The sequence below is a fragment of the Gadus morhua genome, chromosome 4 (genome assembly GCF_902167405.1).
Source record: "Gadus morhua chromosome 4, gadMor3.0, whole genome shotgun sequence".
Classification (NCBI taxonomy): domain Eukaryota; kingdom Metazoa; phylum Chordata; class Actinopteri; order Gadiformes; family Gadidae; genus Gadus; species Gadus morhua.
The window spans coordinates 627,494-654,629 of record NC_044051.1 but is presented as its reverse complement, the minus strand read 5'-3'; the positions used below and the strand labels follow the sequence as shown (position 1 = coordinate 654,629).

The 27,136-nt window shown below is 43.3% G+C and overlaps 1 protein-coding gene and 1 long non-coding RNA gene across 2 annotated transcripts; both read right to left on the bottom strand.

Moving 5' to 3' along the window:
• Window positions 1-14,606: 14,606 nt before the first annotated feature.
• LOC115542909 (NLR family CARD domain-containing protein 3-like) lies at window positions 14,607-19,182 on the bottom strand. The gene is made up of 4 exons (XM_030355400.1): window positions 19,153-19,182; window positions 18,165-18,384; window positions 15,869-17,654; window positions 14,607-15,198 (listed from the first exon to the last, which is right to left on the bottom strand). The coding sequence occupies exons 1-4, from the start codon at window positions 19,180-19,182 to the stop codon at window positions 14,943-14,945; spliced, it is 2,292 nt and encodes a 763-aa protein (XP_030211260.1). The 3' UTR covers window positions 14,607-14,942.
• A 5,331-nt stretch (window positions 19,183-24,513) lies between these two features.
• LOC115541500 (uncharacterized) lies at window positions 24,514-26,270 on the bottom strand. The gene is made up of 2 exons (XR_003976350.1): window positions 26,007-26,270; window positions 24,514-25,282 (listed from the first exon to the last, which is right to left on the bottom strand). It is a non-coding gene; the product is annotated as an uncharacterized LOC115541500 (long non-coding RNA).
• Between the last annotated feature and the right edge of the window lie 866 nt (window positions 26,271-27,136).

Sequence of the window (27,136 nt, the reverse complement as noted above, 5' to 3'; positions counted from 1 at the left end):
ATACAGACTGAATCCCCGAATCCAGGTTCTTGTTTATTTAGATTATTATGTTGGCCAAACCTCTTACACTGATTGTTCTGTTCAACCTAAGATATAACAATTATAATCTAGGATATACATTCTCCCCGTCAACTATAAAAAAGGATGGATTTATGTTTATTGCAATACAAATACACCTTTTTAAAAATGTATAAGCTTGCCTACACTTTATGAACATCTACTTCGGACATGGCTCCACGCATTCGCCGGCTTCTTTGTAAACAAATGCACATGGCTCGCGTAGAAGTGCATGGGGAAGGGTCGTCAACGAGTTGTTACGACAGTGTTGTGAAATATCTACTACGAAGCTGTAGGGGGCGCTGTGTAGAGAAATGTGCGTGCCAAAACCAAGAAAACAGCCAAGAAATGCCCGAAGTTGCATAGTGGGCCTTTAAAGAAAATCCAAGGCTATAACCAAAATTTGAAAATAGCAAGTTTATAACGGCCATCCAATCAGTGTGCGGCTGCAAATCGACGTCCAATGAGAATGTAGTATTTAGGTCGCCAATTGGTGGTTTACTCAAATACACTTGGCGCGGACGGTTAGTGTTCCATTTGAAATTGAGCAGTGAGCACCTAATATCTCCGGGTCAAACAATGACAGTGTTTGGTTTGTTTTATTTCCAAGACGGCTCCGTTAGAGCAGATAATACATCCGTCATACGTGATGCATACAGAAATAAAAAAATAACGGTTAACTGCAGGGAAGACCTCGAGTCGGAGCAGGGCTGGATAGAGGTAATTTGGCCTACACAACGGCGACAACAAGAGGCGAAGCCTATTGCAGCCAAATTGCTTTTCTTTGGAGGTAAGTCAGTTCCAAAACGGTAGTGAAATGATTCCGAAATACTCTGTAACGTCAGCTAACTTTGGCTATAGTCTGTTGGAATGTTACGGTAATGATGATAGCCTAATAGAAAGAGTTGCTTTTATCGAAGTATAATGCTTGAATTTAGTAATCGAAGTAAAGTTACTGGATCAACTGGCGTAGTGGGGGCCTGTGGCGTAGCGGGGGCTACGTTTGCGCCTGAGAGCGTCTTTGCGTCGTATTTGTATTGTAAAATGTAGGAATGTTACGGTAATGATGATAGCCTAATAGAAAGAGTTGTTTTATAGCGGGGGCCTGTGGCGTAGCTGGACCACGTTGCGTAGCGGGGGCACGTGGCGTACCGGGGGCTGCGTTTTTTTTACGTTTGGCACGCTCCGATTGGGCACGCGCTCCGAACGGGCACGCTCCCAATGGGCACAAGCACTAGTCTGTGTCAATGTAATTTATTGTTTATCTTAAGTCTTAAATCACATCCGTGATTTAAGACTTTAAAACGCGTCCTTCCTGTTTTCACAGACACGGTGAGGGAGAAATTCCCCAACACCATGGTTAGTGAGATCCGGGCCCTGCTGCGGAGGAAATGCAATAATGAGGGCTACACCAAGGTTGCTCCTCAGTAGCTTTATTATATATGTTATATATGTCAGATGTTTTAAAGTTAGGTGTTATTGAATGTATGTTTGTATTGATATTTAAATTAAAGTTTTGGTTTGTACAATTTAAGTGTTTTTTGTCATGGAACAAAATAGCACCCATGGAGTGTACTAAAATGGTACCAGAAAGAAGTGCATGTGAAGTATAATATGTATTGTAAGTATATTTCTGTAGTATTTATAAAGTACTTAGTAGTATAACAGTATTGTACTTAAAATACCCTTAATATACGCTTCCACTTTACATTATAGTATAATAACTATACTTTAAGTACATGCCTTTGATGCTTAAATTGTGACACAAATTGACTATAAATACATAATAAATGCATTTTTAGTTACATAATTGCACACTTTAAAAGTACTAAATATAGTCAGAAAGTGTACTTGAATTTAATTAGAAATATGACAGAGGAATGATAATAGTGTGTTAAAAATACACTTCTATTATGTAGTATAAGCAGTGATAAAATACACTCAATATACACTTCTGCTCCTCTTTAGAGTATAATAACATTGTACTTAAAGTGCATGCCTTTGATGCTGCAATTGTGATAGAAATGTACTATAAATACATTTTAATTAACATAATGGCAGACTTAAAAAGTACTAAATATAGTCAGAAAGTGTATTTGAATTTAATTTGAAATATGACAGAAGTATGATAATAGTGTGTTCAAAATATACTTATATACTACTATCAATTGAACCATACTGCCTTTTTAAGTATATTTCAAACACACTGGTAATATAATGCTATTGTACTGCAAGAGTGTTTCAAATGCTAGAAATCATACTTTTCACTAGTGTACTTCAGTACACTTAAAGGTTGTCAAAAGTTGTGCAATTTTAGCATACTATTTACACTTGGAGTATACTGGAGTATATCTATAGTAGTACTTAAGGTATACCTTAGTACACTTTGGTATACTTGAATGCGACGAAATTAGTACAGAATACAGTTACATACTAAAAGTGGACTTAGTACATCCTTTCAAAAGTGTCGTTGAAGTATAATATTTTTTCACCTGGGTCACCCCCTCCCCATCAGGCCCCCCTCTCACCCCCCCCCCCATCAGGCCCCCCTCTCACCCCCCCCCCCCCCCATCAGGACCCCTCTCACCCCCCCCCCCCCCCATCAGGCCCCTCTCTCACCCCCCCCCCCCCCCCCCCCATCAGGCCCCCCTCTCACCCCCCCCCCCCATCAGGCCCCCCTTTCACCCCCCCCCCCCATCAGGCCCCCCTCTCACCCCCCCCCATCAGGCCCCCCTCTCACCCCCCCCCCCCCCCCCCATCAGTCCCCCCTCTCACCCCCCCCCCCCCCCGTCAGGCCCCCCTCTCACCCCCCCCCATCAGGCCCCCCTCTCACCCCCCCCCCCCCCCCTCCCCTGAGCCCAGATGTTAGCTTCATGATTCGTGATGGTGGACAGTATTAATATACGTAAGATACATGATGTCAGCCATCATCTTCATTCCCAGTAGGATGTGACCTCACTTCCTGCTGTGTGGACGGACTTTCCATCTCAATAGTGAGTGTGTGATGTGATGAATCAAACAGACACTTACACTTCTTTAGAGCTGGTTTCAGCCTCCACACTCCACCGTGCTCCACACTGGGGGGGAAACAAGGTGAGAGCAGCATGTTGAAACATTCACCTTCATCATCTGCCGTCTCATAACGTTCTACACTGCATGAGTTACAGCTGCCTCTTCAAACCACTTCATCTAGCAGTGGTGAGCTGTCCTCTCCATACCTGAGAGTGTCCAGTCTCCAGCGTGGATCCTCCAGTCCAGCAGAGAGCAGCGCAGCTCCAGAGTCTCCTGGGTGATTGTAGCTCAGGTCCAGCCCTCTCAGATGGGAGGGGTTGGAGCTCAGAGCTGAGGCCAGAGAAGCACAGCCTTCCTGTGTGACCAGGCAGCCAGACAAGCTACACACACACACACACACACACACACACACACACACACACACACACACACACACACACACACACACACACACACACACACACACGCGCGCGCGCGCGTGTGTGTGTGTGTAAAATCCTGTGTTTTTCCAGTCTGCCAACCAGTTTGTGAACGTCCTACTCCAAACACAAGTGGCGTTTCCTTGGTGACGTAGAAAGTCCTTTTATGAAGCACTTCCTGGTCCAGTGAAGGGACACTGGAGGCGAGGTGTGTGTGGATGTGTGGAGCTCCTTCTGGCCAGCGGTTGAAGATGGCCAAGAGAAAGCTTCTCACACATAATACGTAAGGTTTTCTAAACCACTCCACATTTGGATTGGGACCATTTGCCACAGCGCCACCCGTGGAAGAAGGCCTTCCCGGAAACAAGCGGGTATTCAACGGCCACATAATATATCAGCATTGTAGCGCCCCAAGCCCTAGTCTCTATTCCGCTGTGGAGCGAGGTCCACTCAACCACAGGACTTTGACTTCTTTATATTTCACTTGATTAAAGTATCACCTTTACCTAGAACTCTGTTAGATTGTACTACCATCTAGATTATAGATCCATCAGGGAAACCACTAACGTGATCAAAAGTATTATTATCAGGGGTGCAAACTGGTGATGGCCCAAAAAGGTGACGACATTTTAATGTCAGAAAACAAATGAAAGGTCACTGCACGGGCCCAGACCTTCCTGTGATTCATGCTCCGTTCTAACGGTTTAAGTGACTCATTAAAGCAGTCAATGATGTTCAGACCTACTGTATGAAGCAGTGCTCACAACAACAACTTAATCTATTAGAATTTAAAATAGATTCATGTGAAACTTTAAATACATTTAAGATAAGTAACATACAATACCTTGCAGTAATATTTGCAAACCCCCTTTGACAAATAATGTTAATTTTCTAATGGCAGCACTCTGGCCATCATCATCTGTACAAGAGACAGTTTACTAAATAAACGACCGATAGACCGATAGACTACTTACACGGTGAGAGTAGTTGTCCAATTTCCATGTGTGGATGGACTAAGGAACCAGGAATAGTTCACTCAGAATGCATAATAATGTAGTGGTCTCACCCTATAGTCTGTGGGCCAGGACTGATGCAAAGACAATCCTGGCCAAGCAGCACAAGTTCAGTGACAATGTCCCAACATTACTGGCCCATTTATGGGTGCACTAAAGATGCAAGAGTATTCTTAAGGTTACTGTTTATAACACAGGGCGCTTTAAGACACTTAGAGTATACCCACTTCTCCCAGAACCACTACACCACTGCTTACAGCTGTTGAAATACAGCTGGACTTAAAGGGGACCTATTATGCTTTTTCGACTTTTATGACCTATAAACGTAGTTATAATTATTGATAGTCATGTTTAACCATACCAAAGTGTCAAATAATGACGTACATGCATTTCGACGTATTCCCTGCTGACAGTCTGGGGTGGCTGTGCAGAGCGCTAAACACTCGGGACAACGTTTGCGATTTACTTGTTCACATTTCCGGGAAATCATCTATGTAGAGGCACTCCTGCCGCGCCCCCATATGCCTGGTCAAATCTGCCCGCGCGCGCGCTTCAAGGAAGGTAACCAATCACAACGGAGTTGGGTTGGCAGGAAGGGGGCGAGGGGGCGGAGAAGGACGAAACCGAGCGTTGACAGAGAAGGCTGAAAGCGCCCAGATGAGAGGAAGAGTTTCCCGAAAATCTACATAGTTTTTTGTGTATGATTAAACATGACTATCAATCATTATAACAACGTTTATAGGTCATAAAGGTCGAAAAAGCATAATAGGTCCCCTTTAACTATCAATTAACAAGTATTAATCCTTGGCTTTCCTTATTTATTTGATCATAATGAATAGAGCTTTAATGAGTTTGTCTCTTCACTGGGTACACAATATAACAATATATATTGTTATATTGAATAACAAGTTATTCTGTATCCTATCCATATTTGTGAGTAAAGAATTAGCTATTTAAATAATGAGTACTGGATATAGTAAGCTTTAAAACACATTTTGTTTGACAATTGCAAGTTTCAAATCATTCTTTCCAGAGACCCTCCAAAATGTTTCTGTTGAGGCTTTCAGGGGTCTGAGGTGTCCAGCTAGGGGTAAGACCCTCCAAAGACCCCCTGTACTTCACCCCGCTCTAAACTATCATTGTCTCCTATAGAGGGGACAGTGGGAGGGCAATAGTATTATATTTTGAGTTCATTTTATATTTATAATTGAAAGATTGCAGGCATATGGATGTATTACAATATCCACCTAAACAACAAGGTGTTACATCCCCAATGATACAAAGTCATGGATGTGGTCATCACAGGTACTGAGTTATAAGCTGGGTTTATAACTGTCCTCTGATGTAGAACTTGTGGTGTAACTGTTTGACCATTGAGTAAAACTGACCTGAGCGTTTCCAGTGTACAGTGTGGACTCCCCAGTCCAGCAGAGAGCAGCTTCATTCCTGAATCCTTCAGATCGTTGTTACTCAGGTCCAACTCTCTCAGACTAGAGGAGTTAGAGCTGAGAACTGAGGCCAGAGCTTCACAGCATCTCTCTGACAGATGACAGCCAGTCAGCCTTCACACAAACAATAAACACAACATGTTAGGTACTGTGATTCATTTTTTTATTTGAAATTTCTCATAAGATATGTTTTATTAGTTTAAAGATCCCATGCCATTCTATTTTATGATGCTTTAATATAGGTATTAGTGGGCCACAAACACAGTATTCAAAGACGTCCCCGAAATTCAGCCGTGGTGCAGAGTTACAGTCACTCCGAAACAGTCGCACATTGAGCTTCCCCCAAACGCGCTGTTTCGGTGGGCGTGTCAAGGCAGGTCAAGGAGGGGGGTGGGGGTGTGGCCCTGAGCAGCTTGTAGCCACTACCATGCGCTCTGTATACGGTGGGCGTGTCAAGGCAGGTCAAGGAGGGGGGTGGGGGTGTGGCCCTGAGCAGCTTGTAGCCACTGACAGTACCATGCGCTCTGTTTACGGTGGATGTATCGCAATGGCTCTTAGAAACCCATATTATGCATAGATATCTATATCATATAATATATAATATATATTATCACGGCCAAAAGCTGTGTGAGCCTCCAGACGATAGGTTATTATGAATCTCAAACGACCGCGTCTACTTCAGATTGATGTGGAAGTGGAAGAACCAGAGACGTCGGAGAACCCGACGAAGTCCTTTGTGATTCATTATATCGTCTGGAGGCTCACACAGCTTTTGGCCGTGATAATATGTATTATTTGATATAGATATCTATGTATTATATGATATTATTTAGATGTAGAGCTCCAGGACTGTAACGCAAGTGTTGTACACTTCCTTGTTATTTGGATAACCGTTCTGCTGTTGGTGTGATGGCGCATAACACGTCGGACTCGTCTCTGGTATTTCTACAACGAGACTCGTAGTGGGGGTTATCTCAGCCAAGGTTGAGAATGAATTGGGGGAAAGGAACTTTGGCTTTGACTCCCTGAAGTAGGCTACATGAACCACGACATGGAGGAGAAAGGGATTGTTGGCCGCGAATGTATCCCGCTTGAGCTCTGCTTCCTGCCGCCTCGGCAGCGGTCAGCGCTAATCACCGCATCCTGAAGCCGAGGCGGTGGTCCATCGGCAGCGAGGCTCCGGCGGGAGACGACCGCGGTCAACAATCCCTTTCTCCTCCATGTCGTGCTTCATGCCTACTTCAGGGAGTCAAAGCCAAAGTTCCTTTCCCCCAATTCATTCTCAACCATGGCTGAGATAACCCCCACTACGGGTCTAGTTGTAGAAATACCATAGACGAGAGTCCGACGTGTTATGCGCCATCACACCAACAGCAGAACGGTTATCCAAATAACAAGGAAGTGTACAACACTTGCGTTACAGTCCTGGAGCTCTATATCTAAATAATATCATATAATACATAGATATCTATATCAAATAATACATATTATCACGGCCAAAAGCTGTGTGCACGTCCAGACGATATAATGAATCACAAAGGACTTCGTCGGGTTCTCCGACGTCTCTGGTTCTTCCACTTCCACATCAATCTGTAGTAGACAGAACCCTGCGCTGCCTGCTGCCGGCGCGAGGCACCACCGCCCGGCTGCCCGCTGCCGGGCGGTGGTGCTTCGCGGCGGTGGTGCCTCGCGGCAACCGGCGGCAGGCAGCATGTCGCAGTTCATGTAGTTCGATGTCGTTCTGCCATTGCATTCAAAATTCTGTAACTAGCCTGCTACTACGAACTAAGCAACTACCGTACACGTATTAGCATTTAGCACTAGCTCATCACGACTCCTTCAGAATTCTTGTGGGTGGTTACGAACCAACCAAGTGGGCAGGGCCATGAATAATAATTTGACAACGCTACGTCACAGTGTCACCTTATCCAGATCGGCTCATTTCTTCTGCCTTTTTCCTTTCATTGCCTATTGCATTCAGCAGACAAACTGCATAGATTTCAAACTTACCACAGCTCACAAACTTATTCAGACCTATGTTATTTAACAAACAATAGGAAAGATGTGATTTTAATGGCATGGGCTCTTTAACTAAATGTCAATACAGTAGATCTTTAAATTATGACACTTAGAGGTCAGATAACTAAAGATTTAAGATAACCTTTAGTTAAAAGAAGAATCTGTTATTTAACTTTACTAAACAACTCTAAAGTGCACCTTACTAGTCACGTTTCCATCTAAAAGGTGAAGCGAATCTTTAGAATGTTCGCAAAAAATAAATTCGAATTGGGTGCATTTCCATTAAGTGGACTTCCAGCTAGGGGTAAGACCCTCGCAAGACCCCCTGTAATTCCCCCTGGCCTAAACTATCACCGCCCCTCACACAGGGGACAGTGGCGGGGGGGGCAATATTATAATTTTTTGGAGTTCATTGTTATATTTACTAGAGTTTTCGAGCGAGCGTTGCGTGCGCTCAACCTCTAGTTGTAATTAAATCCATAGCAATAATGTGGAAACCCCAGTCGATAATGTAACAGATTTCTGAAAATAATAATCATCATTGAGATTAAACATCTCTTCCAGTGTCCTGGCCAAGACAGTCAGCAGTAGCCTACAGTCACACATAGCATACACACAAAACCTAAGTAAAATAAACCAACTACAACAGTCCGCAGGGGGGAAGGGGGATATCAACATCGCAAGACATTTCGGGAGGCTCAAGGAGTAATATTACATTTGAGCAACAAAGTGTAGTCTTGCGGTGGACTCTATAGACATAATTCACCATACTGCGTTATTGACATGTATTTGTTGTGTTATAGGGACCCTGTCTCTTTAAGATCACGTGACTTCTGTGTTGATACCTGGGAGAGTTTGTTGATGGTGGCGCCGTTATGTTCAAAAACATAACGGCTTACCTAGGCGAGTGTGCCGCTGCCTTTGTCTAGACGTGCGGTGTGTGCACGTGCTTGTGTGTGCGCTTCCGTGTATGTGATGGGCCTTTGTCTTGACGTGCAGTGTGTGCGCTTGCGTGTGTGTGTTCTTTTCCGTGTATATTCGTGCCCATGTGCGTGTGTGTGCGTTGTGTGTATGCGGCGTGCATGTGCGTGCTTGCGGTGTATGTATGCGTTTGCTCGTGCTGCTCTTGAGCTGCAGGCTGCTTGGCACATGACTAACTTGAGTAACTGGTGCGACAGGCCTGCTATTATAGTAGTAAGATAATTGAAAGATTGAAGGCATATGGATGCATTAGAATATCCACCTAATGTTTTGTATATTAGGGTTACAACCAGCGGCCGCACAAGAAGGGGGGGGGGGGGGCTTAAGCTCCCTCTGAAAAAGGCTGATCCCCCTCCAAGCCCCCCCTCATTTTGTTATGAAAACTTTTTTATTTAATTTTAATAATGTGTTTTTAATAATAATGTGGCGAGCAGCGTGGGAACGAGCAGACGGGAGCCCACGTTATAAGAGTTTGCAACTCTGGTGATCCAAACTCTGCACGACCCTGCGAGAGGCTTCATGTAAACACACCACACACACACACTTGAAACACACATCCTGTCGCCCACAACCACGACTGCCTCAGTGCAGCCGACCCTCCCAGGATCCGATGCGGCACTTGGCGACCACGGCCGTGATCACCACAATAATATGATAATAATATATATGCATATATATATTATTATATGAAGACATCGGACTGACTTATATGTAACAAAACGGAACTATGAAAACCTATTTTTCATTTGCGTAAGTGATGATGAACGTTGCTGTTTGTTGTGTGATTTGATTGGTTGATTCGTATCATATTGTAGTGCAGGGGTCGGCAACTGGCGGCCCGCGGGCCATAACTGGCCTGCAAGACATAATATCTGGCCCGCCAGATTATTCTGAAGTTATATGATTTTATTTTTTATTTTTTTATATCGAATATCTATATCTGTTAGCTTAAATGTAAAGGGCCGGATACAGTGAACTTTATTTTCTTTTACAACTGTTTTTGAATTTAAATTGATCAAATCCTGCTACTACTCCCTGAATGTTAGAGACACACTCACGCGTAAGCTGCGAGGGGCTGAGCGGGAGATATTGTTAACTATGCAATATTAAATGAAACGGAACCGCCCTCTATAGGCCTATATACAACAACCATGGCGACCCAACATTATGTATTTTTGTCTGATACTGCACGCAGAGAAAGGCAGGAGCTGTTGACAAAAGTCCACAAAAGATTTAAGACGCCAAGCTCTGAGACTTTGCTGTTTAACGCAAGCAGAGTCTCTTATGAGCCTACTTCGCCTACAGCTCTTCCAACGGTGAGTAGGCTAGGAATGGAGGTTTGTCTACGTGCGCAGTCAGTCAGTACCCGCCATGGTGTGTGTATATGTGCGTATGCACAGTCAATCAGCCCACGCTGTTGTGTGTGTGTGTGTGTGTGTGTGTGTGTGTGTGTGTGTGTGTGTGTGTGTGTGTGTGTGTGTGTGTGTGTGTGTTCGTGTGTGTGTGTGTGTGTGTGTGTGTGTGTGTGTGCAGTCAGTCAGCACCCGCTGTGGTGTGCGTGTGTGTGTTGTGTTGTGTGAAGTGTTTCAAGAATGGTTGGCTGCTTTTTTAGGTGCGCACTACGGCCCTCTCTCCAGCAAAAGACCTTTCTACACTTTCAAGCCGGTTCGGTCGAGGCTTGGCACGCCCGGCGATTTCACCGTCTTATCTCAAGTTTCCTGTGTAAAACCGAAGGGGTTAAATCCCCCGTTTGTCACGGTGCAGGCTTTCTTGGTTCACTGCAGAAGGCGGGGCTGCACACGGAGTCTAGACCTTTAGAACAATTTGCATATTCCCGAATGTTTATATATTTTTATGAATGAAGACACCTGCGTGCAAGAATGAGTTCACGTCTGAGTGTAGGCTGCAAACGCGATTAACTATTTACAAGTGCAAAATGCCAACATATTCTTTATTTTGCTGACCACGTGTTTTTTTACCGACAAAAGCCTCGTAAGGACAGTTCCTCTGATTCACTCGTAGATCTTTCAACGTCTTTGTTTAATACGACTGCATCACCTTCTCTCACATGATCAGCAGCTCGCAGATCACACTTTCTCTCCAGTTAGAACTGTTCATGATGATATCGCTGCATTCATTGTTTCTGTGGAGACAGTGCAGCAACACATCTACCCAAGCCCCCCCCTCCCGGAACCGCGAAGCCGTCACATTTAAATTAGAATGAAACCCAATATACCGCCAATGTGTGTAGGGTCCGGGAGGGTAAATTGGGGTGCTAGCTCAAGCAGGCAATTTACCTCGGGCAGTGTAAACGCGCGGACCATGCAGCGAAAAAGGCGTTCATAAGGCGACATATACTCTGCCAAATATGCCGACAGGAGAGGAGGAGCAGCTTTTTCTTCAATTTATCTTCATATCAAGGGTTAGGACCAGTGGCGTAAATATCGACGGTGCAACTGGTGCACTACACCGGGGCCCAGACACCGTCAGGTGTAAATTCTTCGATTTACATGGAGTTTATTGCCTTACGAAAAGCACGAGTACAGAAACTTTACGTCCATGCAAGAGTAGCAAATAGCCACTACAGTTACAACACACACCTCATAGCGTCAATAACAAACTAAGGATGTGTTACAACACCAGCGGTGGGTACAAGTAACGCAAATGAGTAAAAAAGTATTTTTTACGGGTAACGAGTACTTTTCACGTTGCTTTTTTAAGTCTGTAATTTTGCTCTTACTGGAGTAGATATTTGATTTAGAATTCTAGTCTTTACTCAATTACATCTTCCATTGGGTCATCATTAAAATGAGTATTTTGATAAACTCATTATTTTCGTTGTCAAGCGTACACGTAACGCGCCCTCCTTAGGCTGCTAGACTGTTGTGATTCCACAGCCGGGGAGACGAGTCGACCGCTGTGTTGGGTGTGAGGACTAGAAACCTGCGTTCATGCAATGCGTAGGCTGAATCGCAATCGAGTCAAGACAAATCTGATTGGCCAATCAGCTAACCAAGCCATCCTGGGTAGTGTTCCTACAAAGCTCTGTCCTTTTGTCAAATGCACAGAGCTGAAATCAATTGGTTTGAAAAGACATGAAATTAATTGTGTTGTATTGTTGAATGTTTGTTTAATGAACACACACACACACACACGTTATGTCTTTTACACTGATCCAAGCACTGCAATACAAAAAAATGAAGTAACTTGTAATTTGAGTTACCTTGTAACAAAGTACTTTTCTACTCTTACTCTAGTAGGTTTTCCAATTGGAATTAGTTTTACACAAATAGATTTTGAAGGAAGTAATTGTACTTTTACTTGAGTATAGATTTTCAGCACTCTACCCACCACTGTACAACAAAGACTGTGTTACAACACACACCTCATACCGTCATTAACAAACTAAGAATGTGTTACAACACACACCTCATACCGTCAGTAACAGGGACGCGTGAAGTCAGTACGAGTGGGGGGTGCTGAGAGAGAGTCAATATAATGACGTCATAATAAATGCTGAGCAACATCCAATGTTTACAGAGACGAGATGACGGGTGACGTCACATTCAGGGCTCCACTCTGATAAACAATCTTCTGGTGTGTAAAAAGACTAACTCTGCCAACTAGCCACTGTTATTCACAAACGTTAGCCAGTAAACAATGTGGAAATTAGAGTAAACTCGGCTGATACTGTGCTGAATTTCAAACACTAAACATCCCCACTTCCCGTGTCCCTGGTCATTAACAAACTAAGAATGTTACAACACACACCTCATACCGTCATTAACAAACTAAGAATGTGTCACAACACACGCTAATATGTCTGTGTTGTAATGTGAAAATTATATTCTCACGGTCTGTTTCTCTTACTGCCCTTCGTTGTCTGTACCTTTTCCCTGACCCCCTTGGGGGGGTCAAGGGGCACGGCTACGTCTCCCTCTGAAACACACATGAGGGTTTCCATCTATTATTGACCACCATCTGGTTAGCCATGCTAGTTTTATTGGGGAGCAGAGCTGTTACCAGCATCCTGACAACACTGTTTGAGAATTCCTTGCTTTTCCAATGCTCTGGACTTCTCCTTGCGGAGCTCTTGGAGAGCCGCAGGGCGAACTCCCATCTGAGGCCTCAGATTACTGCATGTTTATTATGTTTATTACTTCAATCTGTTCAATGTCCTCTGATGTGTAACTTGTCGTGTAAGTGTTTGACCATTGACTAAAACTGACCTGAGAGTTTCCAGTGTACAGTGTGGACTCCCCAGTCCAGCAGAGAGCAGCTTCACTCCTGAATCCTGCAGATCATTGGTGCTCAGGTCCAGCTCTCTCAGACTAGAGGAGTTGGAGCTGAGAACTGAGGCCAGAGCTTCACAGCATCTCTCTGACAGATGACAGCCATTCAACCTTCACACAGAAAATGTTAGGAACTTTGATTAAAATAACTTGCATATATTTTTGATGAAATCAATTATTAGAAAAGTCGTATTAATGTAACATCTTATTCATTATTTTTATCATGTTGAATAGCTGTTTTATAGTGTTTGAAAATCGTTTTGTATATTAACATTGCTTTTTATTGTATTTATTATGTTTATTATGTATTGTAAAACATGATAGTAGTAGATCTACAGAGATGTTTGTATATTATTAGAAGTTATATTACAAGTTGTGTGCTGCTTCACTTTATGTGTGTACTCAATGAATCGTTTCTTCCTCACAGGCTTTATTTTTGCTCTTGGACAGAGAACTACTGAGTGCGAGTGCAGTAACAGTGCTTACAGTAATGATTCGTGTGCACAGTTGTGTTACTTGTGCGGGAGCGCAAAGTAATTTTTGCTCGTGACTTTAGTCAGTGATCTACCGCCATAAACGTTGCAGGCCTGTAGGGCTCGGTGTCGCATCACGATACACTCTTCATTCTTAACACGAGCAAAACAAAGTCCTGGTTCCATTATGAGAAAAGACGGAGGAGGCGACGGAGGCAGAAACTGGAATCCTGGGATGATCCTCCTCAGGGGAACCGCGCGGCTTTCCGGTCACCACGTGCTACCTGACCCCCTGCTGTGGACCTGGTGCTACCGGCCCCCTGCTGTGGACCTGGTGCTACCCGGCCCCCTGCTGTGGACCTGGTGCTCAACTCTGATGATTTATATCCCGTTCAGAGGATGCTCCGGGGGTTAGCAAACTAAGCTAGCTTCACACTAAACGTGTAAAAGATCCCCGACATGAACAGAGACACAAATAAAACCATCCCCACATGCACTCACTCACATACTAAGTTAACCGTCAAACGAGTAATAAGTAAATGTTTAAATAACATTTAGCTGGGGGATTTCTACAGAGAATAAAGTACTCTCCTCCTTTGTCTCGTCCCTTTCTCTCCTCTTTCCCGCTCACCCGTGACCTCTCACCCTTCCCCACATGACCCTGAAGTCTCTTTATCAACCAATCCTATTGGTTCAACCCAAGTAGTGTCCAAGTAACAGAACTCACTGAGTAAGGTAAACATGTTTTAAAATAGTGAGTTAACTATTAATAATAATGAACATGTAATTATTAATGTATCCTACATTTCAACAATAAATGATTTATATGTATAGCTATATATTTGTACATTTGCACATATACGTGATAGAACTTTATTTAACTATTAATAAACTATTATTAATTATTTGCTCTCCTTATTTATTATTTCACAATAAGATTTTATGAGTTGTCTCTTCACCCTGGTTACACAATGTAACAATATTTTTCTGTAACCTGTTCACATTCCTGTTTATATATTTTTAATTTGAACAACGAATACTGGACATAGTAAGCTTTTAAAATACATTTTGTGTGACAATTGCTGGTTTCAAATCTTTTTTGGAAATAATTGCTGTTAAGGCTTTCAGGAGGTCTTAGGCGTCCAACTAGGCAAATGGATGTATTACAATATCCACCTAAACAACAAAGTGTAGCCTTTATATGATACCAAAGTCATGAATGTGGTCATCACAGGTACTGAGATATAAGCTGAGTTATATAATTTAGATTTTCAGCATTTATTTGTAATTGTACCTTGAGTAAAACTGACCTGAGAATTTCCAGTGTACAGTATGGACTCCCCAGTCCAGCAGAGAGCAGCTTCACTCCTGAATCCTTCAGATAATTGTTACTCAGATCAAGCTCTCTCAGACTAGAGGAGTTGGAGCTGAGAACTGAGGCCAGAGATTCACAGCATTCCTCTGACAGATTACAGCCATTCAACCTTCACACAAAATAAACAGGAACTTGGTATTAAGAAGTGGCAATTTAAGATTAAACATGTCACTAGAAAATAGTCGAATATGTAATTGTTTTGTTGTCCTTGAAAAGTACTTTAATATTCTAGTATTCTATATATTGTGTTTTGTGTGCATTGTCCTTCGGGATGTCGATCGATTACATTTTGTTAAATTAATTGAAGAACAGCTGTGATTAATTGCAATTATTCTTTTTCTCCTCTCAAGACTGAAAATTTTTAAAATTGATATTTCAATGTAAAATATTTTAATTAATTTATAATCAACACAAATGTAAGTATATTTAAATGCAATTGCTGTTTTTTAACTACTTATTTTTTTACTATCAACACAGATCCTCAGATCCTCTTTTCCATTCAAATCATCAATGCAATCAAAATTAACAGCTTATATATATATATATATATATATATATATTACTTATAACATATATTTTACTTATTTATTCTAGCTTAAGTTAACCTACAGATATGTTTTGTATAGCTTTTTCTAGTATAATGTATATTGTGTTGTGTCTATTGCAATATATGTATTTGTAAACTATAGTGATGTTTTGTATATTATAATGAATTTCATATTTGAGTTTTATGCATATTGTGTTTTGTGCATTATAATACATGTTATTAGTGAACCTACAGAGATGTTTTGGAGACTTTGACCACCGGCAGCAGCCTCAGAAGACCCTCCTCTGAAGCTGAGTATTTCTTCAGGTCAAACTTTTCCAGCTCCTCTTCTGATGTCAGTAAGATGAAGACAAGAGCTGACCATTGAGCAGGGGAGAGATCTTCTCCGGAGAGACTTCCTGATGTCAGGGACTGTTGGATCTCCTCCACTAGAGAACGGTCGTTCAGCTCATTCAGACAATGGAACAGATTGATGCTTCTCTCTGGAGAGAGATCTTCATTTATCTTCTCCTTTATGTATGAGACTATTCCCTGTTGGAACACTGGGCCGCTCCCTGTCTTTCCCAGCAGACCTTGTAAATAATTCTGATTGGTCTCCAGAGAGAGGCCCAGGAGGAAACGGAGGAACAAGTCCAGGTGTCCGTTCTCACTCTTTAAAACCTTGTCCACAACTTTCTGGTAGAGGAGGAGGAGTTCCTGTTCCCGGGAGGTTTGTTGTTTTTCTGAGAGCAGCTTGACACCAATGTCAAGGAAAGACAGAATGTAATAAAGGGCAGCCAGAAACTCCTGGATGCTCAGATGGACAAAGCAGAACACCTTGTCCTGGTACAGCCCACACTCCTCTTTAAAGATCTGGGTGAACACTCCTGAGTGCACTGAGGCTGCTCTAATATCGATGCCACACTCTGCCAGGTCTGCCTCGTAGAAGATCAGGTTGCCGTTCTCCAGCTGGTTAAAAGCCAGTTTTCCCAGAGTAACAATCATCTCCCTGCTCTCTGAACTCCAGTCTGTATCTGTTTCAGCTCTCCCATGGTACTTCCTGTCCCCCTGTATGGACTGAACCCTCAAGAAGTAGCTGTACATCTGAGTCACGGTCTTGGGCATCTCTTCTCCCATCTGGGATTTTTTGAAGCAGTCCTCCAGAACTGTAGCAGTGATCCAACAGAAGACTGGGATGTGACACATGATGTGGAGGCTTCGTGATTTCTTAAGGTGGGAGATGATTGTGTTGGCCAGTGTCTCCTCTTCAAATCTTTTCCTGAAGTAGTCCTCCTTCTGTGGGTCGGTGAACCCTCTCACCTCTGTCACCATGTCAACACACTCAGCAGGGATCTGATTGGCTGCCGCAGGGCGTGTGGTTATCCAGATGAGAGCAGAGGGAAGCAGAACGCCCCTGATGAGGTTTGTCAGCAGCACGTCCACCGAGGTGGACTTTGTGACATCAGTCCAGATCGGGTTGTTCTGAAAGTTCAGAGGAAGTCGACATTCATCCAGACCATCCAAGATAAAGACAACTTGGAACCGGTGGAATCTGCAGATTCCTGCTTCTTTGGTCTCGATGAAGAAGTGATGAAGCAGTTCCACCAAGCTAAACTCTCTCTCTTTCAGTAAATTCAGCTCTCTGAAAGTGAGGAGAAATGTGAAGTGTATGTCATGGTTGGCGTTGCCTTCAGCCCAGTCCAGAGTGAACTTGTTCGTCAAGATGGTTTTACCAATGCCGGCCACTCCAGTTGTCATTATTGTTCTTATCGGTTGATTTTGTCCAGGTAAGGGTTTAAAGATGTTTTCACATCTGATTGGTGTTTCCTCCTTGGCTGGTTTCCTGGAAGATGTTTCAATCAGTCTGATCTCATGTTCCTTGTTGACCTCTCCACTGCCTCTCTCTGTGATGAAGAGCTCTGTGTAGAAGTCATTCAGACCTGTTGGCTGTCCTGCTTTAGGGATTCCCTCAAACACACGTCTGAACTTCTTCTTCAAATGAGACTTGATTTTACATTGGCACTCGACAACAGCAGATCCTAAATGAGAATGAACAGAATACATGAGTTAATGGATGGTGAAATCAGTGGAAACATGTCAATATCTTTTTTTAATTATCAACTTCATGATATTCAGTGGCTTTATTACTTGTGGTCGGAGAAGCTGGTCGTGACAAGGACTGCGTGTTACAGATTCAAAATGTTCAGGATAATGAAGTTATTTCAACAGCAATATGATGAGTCCAATAATAATAATGATAGTGAATCGGTGTAAAGTTACTTGTTATGCCGATATAACAAGATAGTTCTGCATCTATTCCACTGAGTTATTCTGCTGATGATTTGTAGTTTAATTTTTTACATTCTTTAACCTGATGGATCCACAATAACCCTACATATCTAGATCAAACCATTTAATCCATAGAAAAAAGATATCTCGACATTGACAAATCTCACATTATTTCATTTAGTCTGCACAGAACAAATACGAGTCTCATACTGCTCTACAAAATAATTATTTATTCTGTCTTCAAAATAAGAGTCTCTTACCGGCCCACAATGTGTCGGCCAGTTCCTCCTGGTTCATCTCCATCAGGCAGAGCTTTGTGATGTCCACCACTCCCTCTATGGCGCGCCTCTTCTGCTCCTCCTTCTTAACATCCTCCTCCTCCCTCGGACTCTCTGAGCATTGTGGGTAATCTGGTAAGAGAACCCTCCAGAGCTTCTTCAGCTCCTTGTCTAGAAAAGCGTGTGCGTTCTCCTCAGCCCTCTGGAAAAGAACAACATCACGGAGAACTTTACTCTGAACTCACTGAGGACATCAGAAGCATCTTTCCTGGATTCACGTCCCGCTGGACAGGAGATGCTTTCTAATGATCATGGAGAGCTGAAGTCAAACGTCTTGGTGGACATTTACACACCTTGATCAGCTCTGTTTGATGCTGCTGTAGAGACTGAGCACTGGTGACCTTTGACCTCTCCTGGTGTCTGTGGGAAACACACACACACACGCACGCACGCACGCACGCACGCACGCACGCACGCACGCACGCACGCACGCACACACACACACACACACACACACACACACACACACACACACACACACACACACACACACACACACACACACACACAGCTTTTACTCAGACTAAGGATGGAGTCATGATGTATCACTGCTGAGCTCCGAGATGGACAACAGTCACAGACAGAGAGATCCTCTTCTTACCTCTTAGCTTTGCTCCGGCGGCCATGTTCCCCAGACAGAGTGGTCTTAGAGGTAGGACCCTCCTCCTCTCTCTCCTCATCCATAGTAGACTGGAGACCTGGACACAAACACAACTCATCCATCACTTCATTGAACTTTAGCTGTTGAGAGAGATGATCATTGTGACTGTATCACACTAAAGCCAAAAAAAAAAAAAAAAAAAAAGAATTTAATAGATTTGATTTCCTGTATTCTGGTGCATTTTGGGGATGGCCACTAGCTATCACCTATTACCTACTATTCATTCAGATTCATAGCCTACATCCAGACTTGCAGGGCCTGGACAAGCTCACACTGCATACACAGACCTACTTCATGGCCATTCCACCAGCCATTGCTATATGACCCATTGTTGTTATGCTGATATTGAGACAAATCATGATCCCTGTCCTATAGAGTCCATTTTTTGTGAGTCTCAATGTCTGCTTCAAATGCAGTTAGAAATAAGGGACAGTTGCTTCATTTTGTTTATACGCTACAGGCCGAAATACTTAATTAATATACAACTTACTTGCTCCTTTTAAGTATAACATTGCTTGGCGAGTTCAATTCCTCCACCGTAATGGGTGGTACGTGCTTACAACTCTCTGCTAGTTAGCGATCTATCTCTACATGTAGTTGTGTTGAGCGAATGCTGCTGAGGGAGGTAGCCTATTTGATTGATTCTCTGAATTGGCCAAACATGTGGTGATAAGAAAAAATAAATGTGATACCATTGGCCTGGGGCGCACTGGTGCGACCCGAGGGCGAATTTTCTTGCGCCAATGAAAAGCTGTCTCTGCTTGATAGACAGCAGAGTTAGCAAGCTTACATTGACATCAAGGTGGCCGGCGCCACTGACTTGGAGGAGGGCTTCATTTTGAATGACCAATAACTAGCCTAGCCCAAATCAGTGACGTTCAGATGCATTTAAATGGTTGCTGGCAGTGGCAAGTACGGTCTATCACACAATTAAACGAGGATAAACGCTATGTATTTTTGTTGATTTATTTCGTATTTATAATAGTTGATTCATAGTTAGCAGATATATTCAAATGAATATTTCACGGAGGGGCGGCACCCTAGCGCCCCCTATTGACCAACCGCCACTGATAGTTATAACGACAGTGAATCAGTGTAAAGTGATTTGCTATGCCGATACAACAAAACAGGGTTGCATCACTTCCAATGAGTTATTCTGCTGTTGGTCTGCATTATAGTGATGAATATTATTTAACCTGATAGACCCACAATGACCCTACATATGCGGGTCGCACCATCTAACCTGATACCCCACAATAACCCTAAATATCTGGATCAAACCAATTAACCTGATGGACCCACAATAACCCTACATATCTGGATCAAACAATTTAACCTGATACCCCCACCATAACCCTACATATATGGACGAAACCATTTACCTGATACCCCTTAACCCTACACCAATTAACCCCAAAGAGGAAAGATGCTGCTCCTTAAAAATATAATTTCTTCTCTTTCTTCAAGATAAGATCTCTTTTGCCCTTCAAAATAATAGTCTCCTCTGTCTTCAAAGTAAGAGTCTCTTACAGTCCCCCAGTGTGTTAGCCAGTTCCTCCTGGTTCGTCTCCAGCTCTGGTAGATGCTGCTGTACAGACTGAGCACTGGTGACCTTTGACCTCTCCTGGTGTCTGTGGAGGACACACACACACACACGCACACACACACACACCCACACCCACACACACACACACACACACACACACACACTTATTTCCCCTGACTTGTAAACATCACTATCAGTAGCGTCTGGTAACAACCAACTTGTCTCTTTTATCGTCTGTTTGAAACCCCTACCTCTCCTCTCTGGCGGGCGGTCCATCTTTAAGCTCAGGAGGTAGACCCATAGACCAGTCACTCTTCATGGAGACACAGCTGGGTCCAGGGGAGTCTGCTCTCTCCTGCCTCCTTCTGAAAAACAATAATCAAAATATTCAATAATCTTTCTCAGATTATTGAAATGGAAATATATGGACTGTCTGAAAATGAAGTTATTAGCCGTTTTTAAACATTTCCTCGGTCTTTTCTCCGCATTTTTACATCAGGAGGTTCGACCGTGAGGGTCATTCACACTTATTCATACTTGATGCCCGATATGCGGACATCGTTGTCGCTCAAACATCAGTAGAATCTCCGGCTGGTTTAGGGGGGTGGGCTTGCAGGGGTTGGGATATGACGTAGGGACTATATTATCAAGAGGCGGGATAAGAAGGGCCGCTGTCACTCTCTCTGTTTTGGTTTGACCGCAGACAGCACGGAGGCAGAACGGGCAAAACCCATCGCGATCATCTTAAATGTTGCTGCAGCGATGCATCATATATTCCGTTGCATCCACAACACCCGCATCGATCGATGAAAGATTGGAGCATGAGTTAGTGACAAATAGAAGAAACGACGAAGAAGAAAGGTGTCGCGAACTACTGCGTCACAGGAGAAAGAAAGCGTATTTTTTTGCTTCATTTCACATGTCACAAACACTGGGACGAATGTAGTTGATTTCTGTGTTTAATTTAGAAAACAGGGAATGGAAAGCTGGGATGTTCAGCTAACTGTTGGCAGTATGTGTGTGTGAGAGGACGAGCGAGGAGTGCGAGCGGTAGCGTGTGTGATTCTAGTGAAGTAATGAACGAGTCTAGTTGTGTGCAAACGTGTACTGTAAAGTAAGTGAAACTAGGAATAAAGTACCCAGCCTGTGAAGAATCGGTGGCCGCTTCATTTCGACCATAATCCGACCTCTAAGCAGACCTACTGCCGGTCAAAGTGAACGGTGTTCCCCCCGAGAGAACATCAGCCCTGGAGGGAACGTCTCCCCTGTGCTCCTCGACTGCGGTCAGCCGTGAACTCATGTATTGTAATTTATTGTATGTTGTGTACTTTTACTATTACGATGGAGTGGTCTGCACAAGGGAGACAGGCTAGCTCTCCTTGGAGTTTGAGTCCCCTCCAATGACTGACGCTGCCGATGTTTGATTGACAGCAGTGTATCCTATCCTTGATAAGGCTTGTTTGTGCTCTGTTTTGATGGTCGATAGTAAACATATTATCAAGATCGTTTTCTGAAGCAATATGCGTCTGTTTGCATCAAGGGCGGCAATTACGACGGGTGTGCGATCTTTAGGGTCATGGTGGAACTCTCACTACTCCCATCACAGCATGGACGGCATGATGGACGCGTATGCACACACGTCCAACACACACACACACACACACACACACACACACACACACACACACACACACACACACACACACACACTTTTATGTCCCCTGACTTGTAAACATCACTATCAGTAGAGTCTGGTAACAACCAACTTGTCTCTTTTATCGTCTGTTTGAAACCCCTACCTCTCCTCTCTGGGGGGCCGTCCATCTTTAAGCTGAGGAGGTATACTCATAGACCAGTCACTCTTCATGGAGACACAGCTGGGTCCAGGGGAGTCTGCTCTCTCCTGCCTCCTTCTGAAAAACAATAATCAAAATATTCAATAATCTTTCTCAGATTATTGAAATGGAAATATATGGACAGTCTTAAAATGAAGTTGTTAGCCGTTTTAACACATGTCCTCCGTCTTTTCTCCACATTTTTACATCAGGAGGTTCGACCGTGAGGGTCATTCCCACTTATTCATACTTGATGCCCGATATGCGGACATCGTTGTCGCTCAGACATCAGTAGAATCTCTGGATGGTTTAGGGGGGCGGGCTTGCAGGGGTTGGGATATGACGTAGGGACTATATTATCCAGAGGCGGGATAAGAAGGGCCGCTGTCACTCTCTCTCTGTTTTGGTTTGACCGCAGACAGCACGGAGGCAGAACGGGCAAAACCCATTGCGATCATCTTAAATGTTGCTGCAGCGATGCTTCATATACTCTGTTGCATCCACAACACCCGCATCGATCGATGAAAGATTGGAGCATGAGTTAGAGACAAATAGAAGAAACGACGAAGAAGAAAGGCGTCGCGAACGACTGCGTTACCGGAGGAAGAAAGTGTATTTTTTTTATTAATTTCACATGTAACCAACAGTGGGACGAATGTAGTTGATTTCTGTGTTTAATTTAGAAAACAGGGAATGGAGAGCCGGGATGTTCAGCTAACTGTTGGCAGTATGTGTGTGTGAGTGGACGAGCGAGGAGTGCGAGCGGTAGCGTGTGTGAGTCTAGTGACGTAATGAACGAGTCTGGTTGTGTGCAAACGTGTTCTGTAAAGTTAGTGAAACTAAGAATAAAGTACCCAGCCTGTCAAGAATCGGTGGGCGCTTCATTCCGACCATAATCCGACCTCTAAGCAGACCCACTGCCGGTCAAAGTGAAGGGGGTTCCCCCCGAGAGAACATCGGCCCTGGAGGGAACGTCTCCCCTGTACTCCTCGACTGCGGTCAGCCGTGAACTCATGTATTGTAGTTTATTGTATGATGTGTACTTTTACTATTACTAAGGAGTGGTCTGCACAAGGGAGACAGGCTAGCTCTCCTTGGAGTTTGAGTCCCCTCCAATGACTCTGACGCTGCTGATGTCTGATTGACAGCAGTGTATCCTATCCTTGATAAGGCTTGTTTGTGCTCTGTTTTGATGGTCGATAGTAAACACATTATTAAGATCGTTTTCTGAAGCAATATGCGTCTGTTTGCATTAACGGCGGCAATAGGCCTATGTCACACTTCCTGCTTCCGGAACGCGTAGTAGGGTAATTCAACTTCCGGTCGCGTCCAGCAGCAACAACAATGGCAGCTCCCTTTCGCAGTTGTTCTTGTAGTGTACCGTGTTGCTCTACATCAGGACGTATACAGCCATACCTCAGCTTCCACGCTTTCCCGAAGGACAAAATAAATCTTGGTTGAGATATTTTTTTGCCCAGTACTGTCCTAACGTGCGAGTGATTCTAGACTGCACAGAAATCAGGTGTGAGGCACCCTCATCACTCACCCTCCAGTCTGAAACATTCTCCCACTACAAGAATACCAACACCTTCAAAGGTCTGATTGGCATTGCTTCATGTGGAGTTATCACCTTAATTTCTAAGCTAATTTCTAAGCTGTACACTGGTTCCATATCAGATAGAGAAATCACACAGCAGTCAGGAATCCTTAGTCTACTTCAGCCAGGAGATGCATGCATGGCTGACAAAGGCTTTGTTATCGACAAGATGCTTTCTGAAGTTGGGGCCACCCTCATAATGCCGCCATTTAAAAGAGGCGCCAGGTTAACCAGTGAGTATCGCCCAACTTAGAATCTTGGAGAGGGCCATCAGAAGGGTCAAAGAATATCATATCTGGGACACAACCATTCCTCTGACTCTTTCAGGCTCTGTCAATCAGCTGTGGGTAAATTCTTGCTTGATGTCTAACTATCAAGGTCCTTTAGATGTTAAGGGTGATGTCCCAGTGTTACACATTAAAACACACATGACGTCACATGACTATTTTCAAACGTTTATTAATGTTCTTTGTTTATATTTAGCAGAAAGAAATTAAAATGGTGTGTGTGTGTGTTTGTGTCCGTCCGTCCTTTTCAAATGTTTATTTAATGTTTGCTTCCAGTTCTTTTTTTTAAATTTACATATATACATATTTACATTTAACAGAAAGAAATGAAATGTTCTGTGTGTGTTAGGCAAGGCAACTTTATTTAGCACTTTTCATACACAAGGGAAGACTCAAAGTGCTTCACATATAAACATTGTCATACAATAAAATAGATAAGTAAAAGAAAACATATGCAGAGAAATGAGTAAAATAGAAAGTTAAAGGCATTTTAGTATTAAAATAGAAAATAAAGGCAAAGTTAAAAAAGCTTTTTAGAAAGTGCAATGTATTTAAGATGTAGCAGAAAGCTAATGCAAACATAAAAGTCTTCAGGCTTGTTTTAAAGGTGCTCAGAGTGTGTTACCTTAAAACAAATGTTCAGGAATGTTCGTTTCCAATTCTTTGATTAAAATATTTACATATATACATATAACAGAAATAAATAAATGGAATGGGGTGTGTGTATCCCCCGGCCATATTTACTTGGCATTCAGGAGGTATGTGTCCATGTATGTGCTCAAATAAAACACCTAACCCAAACCTTGGGTTTCCTGACCACAAGTTGGTCAATGGGTTCCGGGCGAATCCCCTGGAGCGAATCCCCTGGAGCAAAAAGAAAAAATATGTCAGCACATAAATCATAATGTCAGTGTAGCAACACTTAAGTCAGTGTTAGTCGCGTCTGTCTATATACAAGAACTTCGAATACTATTATTGAGTAGACTATACAGGATGTTTGGCTAGGCCTGAGGTATACACATAAACCTGTGTCCTTGGTCCACGTCTGCAGAACACTGGTGCACGACAGAGGTGTTGGCACGCTTTTCTCCCCTGTGAAGTGGTTGTCATGTGTCTGGAAGAGCAGATATAAAACAAAACATGACAATCTGCAACAGCAGACATGAAACAAAACATTATCATCTGCAACAGCAGATCTGGAGAAAGAGAGAGCATTTTGGAACAGCAACAAGAAACCATAATAATAAAAAACACACAGACTGAACATGCAACTGAATCTGTGGTCTGAAACCATGCTCTAGGCTATCCATTATGCTACATATTACGAGGTGGGCCTGTTGTTTGAATCACAAAATGTAAATCTAATTAAAGTGGTCAGAAAGGTAGGCCTAAGTAACAGTCCCATTGATTCACAAAAGACTATGAAAAGCGTTTTTCTTCTGGGAACAGTAGCAGTTCGCCCGAACTGCTACTTCCAAATTAACTAAATCTGACACTGCAGTAAGAGGGAAAGATTAACACACCATACAGCAAAATGTATGGGCATTGGTAGTTTATGACAGCCACCCAGCCACTATGTTCTGACAGTAGCCTGGAGCTAATCTGACATACTATCGACACTTACATGTACGGTAGGCAGTGGCTACCTACCTATACCAAACCTCTTGGGGTTCGTCAGGCAAAGTTTCAGAGACACTCAAACTAAATATGTATTCCTACCAGTGTAAAAAAATATTCTGCGATTAATTAAAAAGGATACGTTTTAACTGACATGTATTACACTTAGTGCTATCTGTCACAGTCAAGCTACACAGTGTCAACAGATTTGAAACACTTACCTATGTAATTAAAAATGTACTTCTGCCAGAATAACTTATATCCTTTGCGTAGTTTAGATGTTTCGACACGTAAGTGCTGATTTACTATCCTTAGGACGTCGTCGTAGGACAATTTAGGTAGGTTGGAGAGACTTGGTCCAAAGGTATTGATCTGCCTCCGCCATGGTAAACAGCTTAGCTAAGCTAAGCGGAAGAGCAGTTACCCTACTCCGCGAGCTTCTTCCGGTCTTCAATTGTTCCGTGACATAGGCCTATTACGACGGGTGTGCGATCTTTAGGGTCATTTGGTGGAATTCTCACTGCTCCCATCTCAGCATGCACACACGTCCAACACACACACACACACACACACACACACACACACACACACGTCCAACACACACACACACACACACACACACACACACACACACACACACACACACACACACACACACACACACACACACACACACACACACACACACACACACACACACACACACTTTTATGTCCCCTGACTTGTTAACATCACTATCAGTAGAGTCTGATAACAACCAACTTGTCTCTTTTATCGTCTGTTTGAAACTCCTACCTCTCCTCTCTGGAGGGCCGTCCATCTTTAAGCTGAGGAGGTATACTCATAGACCAGTCACTCTTCATGGAGACACAGCTGGGTCCAGGGGAGTCTGCTCTCTCCTGCCTCCTTCTGAAAAACAATAATCAAAATATTCAATAATCTTTCTCAGATTATTGAAATGGAAATATATGGACAGGCTGAAAATGAAGTTATTAGCCGTTTTTACACCTGTCCTCCGTAATTTCGCGTGTAACAAAACACTGGGAAAAATGTAGTTGATTTCTGTGTTTAACTGAGAAAACAGGGAATGGACTATATTATCCAGAGGCGGGATAAGAAGGGCCGCTGTCACTCTCTCTCTGTTTTGGTTTGACCGCAGACAGCACGGAGGCAGAACGGGCAAAACCCATTGCGATCATCTTAAATGTTGCTGCAGCGATGCTTCATATACTCTGTTGCATCCACAACACCCGCATCGATCGATGAAAGATTGGAGCATGAGTTAGAGACAAATAGAAGAAACGACGAAGAAGAAAGGCGTCGCGAACGACTGCGTTACCGGAGGAAGAAA